Source organism: Mchenga conophoros, linkage group LG12, assembly GCF_057382185.1.
Source record: "Mchenga conophoros isolate Kocher_MC1m ecotype Shallow Benthic linkage group LG12, M_conophoros_male_GT1.1, whole genome shotgun sequence".
Taxonomy (NCBI): domain Eukaryota; kingdom Metazoa; phylum Chordata; class Actinopteri; order Cichliformes; family Cichlidae; genus Mchenga; species Mchenga conophoros.
The window spans coordinates 39,150,179-39,159,949 of NC_140537.1; the positions used below are offsets into that span (position 1 = coordinate 39,150,179).

The 9,771-nt window shown below is 45.9% G+C and overlaps 2 protein-coding genes across 6 annotated transcripts in view; both read right to left on the reverse strand.

Moving 5' to 3' along the window:
- Positions 1-8,339, reverse strand: part of LOC146563365 (disabled homolog 2-interacting protein-like) — a 38,240-nt gene extending 29,901 nt beyond the window's left edge. The window contains exons 1-4 of one of the 2 annotated variants that reach the window (XM_085295752.1): positions 8,205-8,339; positions 3,322-3,405; positions 2,788-2,906; positions 885-1,125 (exon numbers count right to left, since the gene is read on the reverse strand). In XM_085295752.1, coding sequence (XP_085151878.1) covers positions 885-1,125; positions 2,788-2,906; positions 3,322-3,382 — 421 coding nt within the window. In that variant the 5' untranslated portion in view covers positions 3,383-3,405; positions 8,205-8,339. The remainder of the gene's footprint in view (positions 1-884; positions 1,126-2,787; positions 2,907-3,321; positions 3,406-8,204) is intronic. The other variant, XM_085295753.1, reaches the window with a different exon arrangement.
- Positions 8,340-8,625: 286 nt separating this feature from the next.
- The window catches only part of phf19 (PHD finger protein 19), a 10,151-nt gene continuing 9,005 nt past the window's right edge, over positions 8,626-9,771 (reverse strand). For all 4 annotated transcript variants that reach the window (XM_085295777.1, XM_085295781.1, XM_085295780.1 and 1 more), the window contains one exon: positions 8,626-9,771. This exon is cut by the window's right edge and continues 137 nt beyond it. In XM_085295777.1, coding sequence (XP_085151903.1) covers positions 9,563-9,771 — 209 coding nt within the window. In that variant the 3' untranslated portion in view covers positions 8,626-9,562.

Consider the following 9,771-nt stretch of genomic DNA (forward strand, 5'->3'; position numbering starts at 1 on the left):
TTGGAAATCAGCTGTTTAATTGTGAAATTTGGAAATGTTTAGATTTTTTCTGTTGACAGCATTTTTTTTTTCTTTTCAATTTCTAATTTTTATTATTGGATTAATAGTTGGTTTATATATATATATCGACATATATCTATATATATCTATATATATATATATATATATATATATATATATATATATATATATAATCTCTTCCTATTACGCAATACATGACCACATAATGAAGCACTTTAGTATCCGATACAACACATTTAAAATGATTTGCACTTTAACCTCCTAGGACCTGGTGTCCACATATGTGGGCATCACATTTTGGGTTGTCTAGACCAAAATACAAATTTTTGCTCTACAAGGGCCTGATATCCACTTACGAGGACATTATACTACCACTGTTCCATCAAAGTTTAAAACAAATGTCCTCATACGTGGCTCTCATTTTTCATAGGAACAAAAGTTGGGTAAAAAAAAAAAATCTGGTGTTTCTTTGTTTTTACATCGATCGGGTCCCAATCAGCCCAAATATCAAAGAGAAATTAAAAATGCTGCCGTGGAAGAGTTCAGGTCTTAGGAGGTTAATATTAATCTGTGACATCATCTATGACCGCGCTGATAAACTTTATTTAACCTGACGCGTCTCAGTGACCTGACATGGATCATACTTTCACCTGTCTCTGTGACCTTTGACCTCCGGACAGTAATATCCACCTACAGTCTCTCCACCCTCTGAGCTCCTAAGGAGTCGTCTGCCATGTTGCCATGGTAACACAGATTATGAGATTAATAATGTGACATGATGTGATGAAGCAGACGCTCTAATCCGGCTGCGCTCACACGAAAAACACACAAGCACTCGCCGCCGCTTCTTTTTCTTTTCTTACCACCGCAAGAGTCAAAGTCTGCGTCCATCATCTGTCCACCTGTCGGTCCACCTGTCTGTCTGTGTCTCAATGCTCCTGTCTGTCTGTTCGTCTGTCTCAGTCTTCTGCAGCTGCTTGAACCCGTCTCATCTTCCTTACCTTTGTGGGCGGGGCGAGAAGGTGCCGAGGTCACATGGAGCGTGTATCTAAGCAACCACACAGTGCAAGTCTCCGCCCTCTCTGTGAGGAGCAGAGGATGAACCTGAAGGAGGAGAGAAGGGAGAGAGGAGGATCCGATGTTTTTCTTCTGAAACCCCGATGCCTGACCTCTGACCTCTGACTGGATAAACATGAGAATATTATAAAGAATCATAAAAAGATGTCAGTTACAGCTCGTCCCCAGCCCTGGCCCCGCCCCCGTCTAACAGTAGAGGTGTGCAGGTGAGTCACCGCTGCAGGACTGAAGATAAACTCTCCCTGTAAACTCGCTCGCTCATCATGTGACCCTGACCACTTCCTGCTTAGTCTGAGTCTGAGGATGAATTCATAGCGCAGCCCAGCCAAACTCCAGTTTCAAACAATGGCGGCCGCTACTAAGTTTTAAAATTACTCTTACTAATCTTTCTGGGTCACAAAATAAACTTTTAACACATTTTCAGGCAAGAAAGTAGCTGTGTAAACTTCAAATATCTGCTCGGTTTATCAAGATATCGCATATTTGCAAAAGTGCTTCGACGTTTTCGGAGACGTCTGTTACCCATCAGCTCGATAGCTCGCCGGGAGCTCGAGGGTCACTGAAGCCGCTGAGAACGTCACAACTCCCGGCACATCATTTTCAGATCACCGCGGACTTTCGCTACTCAGGTTAAACGTGATATAAAACTCACTCAGACAACCTAAAATGTTATTGTTGGACTTTTTTCAGTGTTTTGTTTGTTCCTGAGTAAATCGGTTTGGCTGAGATTAAAGTTATTAGATTATTATAAAACTTTATTAATCCATCGGGTAAACGTCAAACAGAAAAGTGATTAAACAGAAGTGTGAGTGTCTGTGTGTGTCTGTGTGTGTCTGTGTCTCTGTGTGTGTGTGTGTCTGTGTGTGTCTGTGTCTCTGTGTGTGTGTCTGTGTCTGTGTGTGTGTCTGTGTGTGTCTGTGTGTGTCTGTGTCTCTGTGTGTGTGTCTGTGTCTGTGTGTGTGTCTGTGTGTGTCTGTGTGTGTCTGTGTCTCTGTGTGTGTCTGTGTCTGTGTCTCTGTGTGTGTGTCTGTGTCTGTGTGTGTGTCTGTGTGTGTCTGTGTGTGTCTGTGTCTCTGTGTGTGTGTCTGTGTCTGTGTGTGTCTGTGTCTCTGTGTGTGTCTGTGTGTGTCTGTGTCTCTGTGTGTGTCTCTGTGTGTGTCTGTGTGTGTGTGTGTCTGTGTGTGTGTGTGTCTCTGTGTCTGTGTGTGTCTGTGTCTCTCTGTGTGTGTGTGTGTGTGTCTCTGTGTGTGTGTGTCTGTGTGTGTTTGTGTCTCTGTGTGTGTGTCTGTGTGTGTGTGTGTGTCTGTGTCTGTGTGTGTCTGTGTGTGTGTGTGTGTGTCTGTGTGTGTGTGTGTGTGTGTCTCTGTGTGTCTGTGTGTGTCTTTGTGTCTCTGTGTGTGTGTGTGTCTGTGTGTGTGTGTGTCTGTGTGTGTGCATGTGTGCATGTGTGTGTCTGTGTGTGTGTGTGTGTCTGTGTGTGTGTGCATGTGTGTGTCTGTGTGTGTGTGTGTCTGTGTCTGTGTGCATGTGTGTGTGTGTGTGTGTGTCTGTCTGTGTGTGTGTGTCTGTGTGTGTGCATGTGTGTGTGTGTGTGTGTGTGTCTGTGTGTGTGTGTCTGTGTGTGTGTGTGTGTGTGTGTGTCTGTGTCTGTGTGTGTCTGTGTCTGTGTGTGTGTGTGTGTGTGTATACCTCCAGGTCGTCCAGCATTAGTAAGCGTGATTCTGATAGAATACAGAACATTTTACTCCAGATGTCAGGCTCCGCCCTCCGGCCACAGGACAGCCAATGAATGGAGGCGCTCTTCAGTTCTGTGACATCATCACAGCAGCATTATGATATGTTTCTGCACTTCCTGCTTTCTTCAGACTGGACAGATCTCTAAGGAAGCGTGTTATTGGCCCTCGTTAACACTGTGGGACACAGACCACGACACACCTTCCACACAGGTGACCCTTCAGGGTGAACCTGATGTTAACTCATTCACTGCCAGCCATTGGCAGTGAATGAGTTAAACCCATTGACTCATTCACTGCAATTGACGGCTATAGACGTCAATTGCAGTGAATGAGTTAAATACATCACATGACCTGGTGGCTGTTCAGAGGTTAAATATTCACTCGGTCACATAAATGAAGCTCCACCCTCTGACCTCACAGACAGATGGGCACCTAGGTAACGTGCATGTGACCTCAGCTGTGTGAAACTCTCCCTATTTCTACTCACCAATCACGTTCATCCACCCCAGGTGCTGACACCTGGACAGGTGTTTCACCAGCTGCTCCATAGGAGGGAGGCAGGGAGACACACCTGAGACAGACAGGTAGAAACAGAAGAGTCAGTTTGTACCTGACAGCTGTGGACAGGAGTCATGAAGTGTCCAGGGTACACAGCTTCCTGCAAAGCTTTGGCTCCGTCCTCAAACTGTTCATTGGTCTCATGCTGGGCGCTCAGAGAAGAAGCCACGCACACGTACATGCACGTGGCACGGTAACCGTGGTGATCTGACTGTAAATAATGTTTGAGCCCATCTCAACCTGAGCTCACACTGGAACCTGGAGCCGCTAAATCTCTCTGGTGGTTTTCACTGAGCTGAACCTGCTGCTGTATGTCAGTAACAGCACCTCCTCCTGTGAGGTCACAATCAGCGTCACTCTGAGACAGGATGTTTCTAACTTTAGAGATGGAAGAAAGCAGTCTTACATATTTGTTTAATATGTGTCCTGGTCAAAAATGACTCCAAGGTTCCTCACAGTGTTACTGGAGGCCAAGGTAATGAACAGAAGTGGTCCTAGCCTGTGGAGCTCCATAGTAACCTTGGTGTGTGACGCGGACTCTCCAGTTACAAGAACAGACATTCACAGATATCCCACAGCTCCAGTGGAAATTAAATACAGGAGCAAAACACATAGACTGATGTGATACGGGTTCGGGGTGTGTGTGTCAGTGGTGTGCATGCTGGTGTGCTGACACCATGTGGCGTGCACAGTGTCGGCTGGTGGTCGGCCGGTCATTCTGTAAGCGTCTTTGCGCTCACCAAGTCCCGTTTGAGCACATTGGCACATCCCAAGACCAAAAACAGAGGTGAGGCGGTTCTGGAGGCGAACTTTGCAGAGCTGACCAGCCCCTCAACTTAACTCACGCAAAAGCTTTTGTCCCAGCAGGTAGGGGGGAAGCCTGCTACTGCACAAGGAAAACAAAGTGCTGGGCAATCCAGAGGGCGGTGGATCCCTGTTAGGATCACGCTGCAGTGACCTGACTGGTACTGCACGGCTGTGCTGTTAGGACTGTAATGTGTTCTTTGCTATTCATTTTAAGGCAAAATTCGTTCATTGCTTGTTTTCCTTATCTTTTCTTTGTTTTGTTTCTCTTCTTCATCCCCTTGAAATGTGGGCCCTGCTTTAAGTTTAGGGGTTAACGTTAACGGTGCAGGTACGAAGCTGGTGGTACGAGGAGTACTTAGCTAATATGGGACGAGAGCAGGGGGCTTAGGGGTGCTGTTCCATGCAACCTGCTGGGGTGATATTGGTGGTTGGTATTGTGTTAGTTTTCTTTACATCGTGGCATGTTATTGTGTTTTATTCCTTGGGTGGGGTTGGTTTTTGTGTTTTGTTGTTTTTGTCCCCTCCCTTCCACTTTCCCTCAAACCACCTATTTGTTCCTTCAATGACAGATAGTTAAGAGAGAGAGTGATATCAAAACAGCTACGAAACGTCTGCATATATGTGCCCAAGTGTTGTATTGAAGCAAGTGATGAATAACTGTTTTCCAGTATGTTGTTTTGCAATGTTGTTGTTTTTTTTTGTTGCATTGTTGATTTGTTTTTCACCCAAGCAGCTAATAAAGCTGATGAAATACAATGTTGCCTCCTAAGATTCTATAATAGAATGAAACAATAATGCCAGCTATAAATAAAGACAATAATTGAATGAATTATGAAACTCATTTTTTTCTATTAGATCTGAAAATGTTGTGTAACACTACAACCTGAAACGACAAATAGATGCGTTGGCCTGTGCAGGAGATAAAGAAAAACATGTAACAGCAGCTGTGAGATGGAATCGTCCAAATCACCAAAGTAAACTGGAGCTGGGCTTGTTGCAGGATCTGAAGTTACTAAACATGTTGTGAGTGTACGCACTCACGCTTAGGACCATATAATATATACATATATAATAAATATGTGCGTGATGAAAGTTGTGCAGCACGCTAACGTCCTTACTCCACTCTGTGTGCTCCTGTGGGTCTGACCCTCCTTTGATTTGTTCCTCGTACTTTTTTTGCCTCTTCGTCACGTCTGTCTTCGTACGGAGCTGCCGTGTTCACTGTGGTTTCGTACATCACTGTTTTTGGGGCAAATAAAATGCAAGTAGGGATTAAAACTGCAGAATTAAGATTAGAGGAGCTGGAAATGCTAGCGCTCGATGCAGTGTTTTGATTTTGTTGCCACTCGTACCTACAACGCAACGCGCGAAAGTCACGTGGTCTGTCGATCTCTATTGCGAAGCTAGCCGCTCACAATGGCGAAGAGAAAAGTTAATTCTGAAAGCAGAGCCTTTCAGCACCAGTGGCAGGCTGAATATATGTTTACAGACATGCTGGTAAACACGTGTGTCTTATTAGTGGAGCGAATGTGGCTGTAATGAAGCAATTTAATTTAAGACGGCACGACGAGACGAAACGTCAGGATAAGCAGAAAAACCTAAACGCAGAAACTACAGAAAGTAGACGAGCTAAAGAAGAATCTGACATTTCAGCAGACGTTTGTCACCAGAGCAAAACCACAAAGTGAAGCTGTTGTGAAAGCAAGTTTTATTGTGGAAGAGGAGCCAAATCAGCCCGGCTATTTACCGAGGGAGAGTTTCTAAAGAGCTGCATGATGAAGCTGTGCGTCGTCTTGTGTCCAGACAAAACACAGATTTTGGCAAATGTGAGCCTGAATAGAAACGTATGTCAAAGTGTAAACGACATGAAACTGTCCTGGGACAAACTTGTTGGATGCAGCGCCGGTGTTGTGCGGTGAAAAAAAACTGACTAGTCAGTAGGATGCGAGTAAAGATGCAGGAGGAGAACTGTACCGGTGAGTTAACAGCATCACTGCATCACACACCAGGAAAGGCTGTGTGGTAAAGTCCTTAAAATGGAGCATGTAATGATCACCGTAATGGAGACCGTGAATTTGATCCGAACTAAAGGTTTAAATCACCGTCAATTTCAGTCTTTTATGATGCAGTGATCCCTGTTGCCAAGTAATGTTGAGCCAAGTCAGTGCAACAGTGTTCCCAAATGCGCACTTTGCTGATAAACTGAGTGCACTGAGTTTGTGGCGCTTTGGTGACTTTGAAGCACAAAAAGAGAATTTCGAGCTGCTTCACAACCCAACGTGGAAACTGCACCCGTGCAGATTCAGATGCAGCTGCAGTGTAATGATGCACTCAGGCAAAGTACGACACTGACTGGCCCGCACAGTTTATTAGCTCCACTCCTGCAGCAACGCCCAGCTCCGTCTACATGCGGCTCCAACCTTGTGTTTGCTTTCATTTACTTTTTCTGGGCTTTTGGCAGCATGTTCTTGTTTCTAACTTGCATAATTTTGACAGGATATATTTTTATGGAGAGCAAAATGTTTAAAGAATAAACTTTAACTTTAAAGTTTATTTATTCTGGAATAATATTCCTGTCTGTATTCATATTTATGTTTACAAAACATTGTTTTAGTGTGTTCAATAAACGTTTATCTTGACCTAAAGTGTGCCTTGAGGTTTGGCCCCCAGTGCAATTGAGTTTGGCAGCCCTGCAGCAGATATTTTAATGGCCTGCATTTGTATAGTGCTTTTCTAGTCCCTAAGGACCCCAAAGCGCTTCACACTATATCCATTCATTCACACATTGGTGATGGCAGCTACATTGTAGCCACAGCTGCCCTGGGGCGCACTGACAAGAGGCGAGGCTGCCGGACACTGGCGCCACCGGGCCCTCTGACCACCACCAGTAGGCAAACACGGGGTTAGTATCTTGCCCAAGGATATTTGACATGCAGCCAGGAGACAGCCTGGGATCGAACCACCGACCTTCTGATTAGTGGCTGACCTGCTCTGCCACCTGAGCTACAGCCACCCCATGGTCAGTCCAACCTCCAGGGGCATAATATCATCCTTGTACAATCTAGTCTCCCACTTACAATCTTCTTCAGTAGCTGCCATCGAATCTAAATGGGAACAAGACATAACTTTCATATCACAGATGACCTGTGGGACTCTGTCCTCGGCCAAGTTCACAATATATCGATGTGTGCTCGACACACTCATTTAAGATCATCGGGTGCATTGATCCAGGGTCAGGCTGGAGCGTATACACCCAGCCTGTAGGGGGTGCTCCTGGTACATTACTTCATATGTACTGGTCCTTCATTGGCCAACGTTTGGAACCGTTTCCCAAACGATGTCTGAAGTCCTCAAATTAAACCAGAGCCACTCTGTGCTACGTTTGATGCGCCCAGGACCTGAAGCTGCCCAACTCCAGAGTCAGAGTGTTAAACTTTTCATTACTGCTGACCAGGCGAGCTACCTGACCCCCCTCCCGCATGTGCAATGAGTAAAAGATACAACGTCCTGCTTTGTTTAGTTCAGTTCAATTCTGAAGTACTTTGTTATACGTAGCACTGAAACCTTTGTCTAATGAAAGGTCAGGATGAAATGGAAAATGCAGTTAGAAGGAACATTTACACGATCCTCCACATTTATTATGTTGATGTTTTCATGAATGGTCAGATGGTCCGCTGCTGTGAATTATGGGACGGAATTTTCTTCTCCCCGTTCATAAAGGATGCTCTGCTAAGGGAAGCATTGAAGTTCCTTTGGGTAGTGTTTGGAGAACTGGAACAGCTCTGGTTATGGCCACCATGCAGATACATCGCTCAGTGAGGAACCTTCCTGAGCAAAAAGGGTCGTTTGGAACGCACCTCGATCTCCCTTAGACTGTGCTGCTTTCAATCAGGTCCCTGATTTAAGGGAAAACATGAGCTGGACCTCATGTCTGACCTCAGGCAGGCGTAAAGAAACACAGAGCAGGTACACAAACACAAAGTATGGACAGGTGAAGAAGCTTACAGGTAGATGCAGGTGGTCTCCTCTGCTGTGAATCTGTCACATCGCCATGTTACCCGTCTGCCTGAATACCTGTGTGAGTGCTGGGACCCTCAGGACAACGACACAGATGCACCTGAACACTCATGCAGGTTTCTCTGCCTTTTAACACCTTAACTGGATTATCAGATTACCTGCACTAGCGTCTCTCACACACACTCACACACTCTCACACACTCACACACACACACCTGTATACCTGCCTTTGTGAGGACTCTCAGTAACATGAAAGCTCCCCAGGACCCTGTAAATCTGGACCCATAAAGTTAGACCTAGAGCCAGGTGTAGACTGACTGTGACACTCACAGGTTTTCACAAACCCAGGTTTCCACGCATCTCTGCTTCTCAGACACACACAGAAACACAGAAAAGGTCAAAGGTCAGAAAACATTTGTTTTTAATCCAGAGAAAGCTGGCAGCTGATTGGTCAGCTGGAGAGGAAAACAGCAAACAAACAGTCAGATGATCAAAACAAGCATTTAACAGGCCAATAGGAGCAGAGCATATCTTAAAGTGACAGAGTGCCAGTTTAACGTCTCAGAGACTGTTAGCACTATTAGCATCCCTCATTCACAAATATGGGCTGCGTTAGCTTCAAGCTAGGAGAAACACTGATCGGTGGCTCAGATTGATCACCAGCAGGCGCACTTTGGTGTTTGCATAGACGACGAATGGGATGCTCCGCAGGTGAGATCATGTGATAGAGTGAGAACACTGCACAGGTGAGGAAGGGGCAGGTAAACATGTGACTAAGTGCTTCTGATCAGGTACACAACATGAAAACTTCAGGGGAGGGAGGGGGCAAGAGAGGCAGGGTGCTGTCTGACAGCCAGGGGGCGCTGCATGAGGAACTCTGAGTGTTTTACAAATCAGAGCAAAAGAAGAACTCCACCAGTGTGACATCATTACAACCAGGAAAACAACTAATCAGTGTGTGAGGCTGCAAACATGGTGGAGGTGGGAGGAGTCAGGCGGGAGCTCTGTGTGTCTCTTTGGCTGCATTTAAACACTTTTTAAACTAAAAACTATTTTTTCCAGGATCGAGTTCAGCTTTGATTCCTGATTCCTCAAAACTCACCAGCCAGCTGGGGATATACAGCCCACATGTTTAACGGGGACACGGGGAGCCCGGTGGTTTAACGGGGACACGGGGAGCCCGGTGATTTAACAGGGATCCAAATGTTTAACAGGGACACGGGGAGACCAGGTGGTTGCGGGGCCACAGTGTCAGTTCAGGTTTCAACCAATAAGCAGCTCACCAGCAGCAAGTGTAGAGGAAAAGGAATCAAAGCTTCTAACACCACCTGGACCTTAATAACGTCCTAATAAGGGGTCGTCCCCTCCCACTCCAGCAAGTACTGGACCGTCCCCTGAGGGGTGATGCGGCGAGCCAACACCTGGTAGCGCTCGCCATTGGTTAGCCTACCCGCTACTCCAAAGTAAGAGGAGATGGAGGAGTGGAGGTGGGAGTTGTCAGACGGCAGCGGTGAGTGGTCTGACAAGAAGTGGGAGGAGTCTGTGGTCAGGTGGG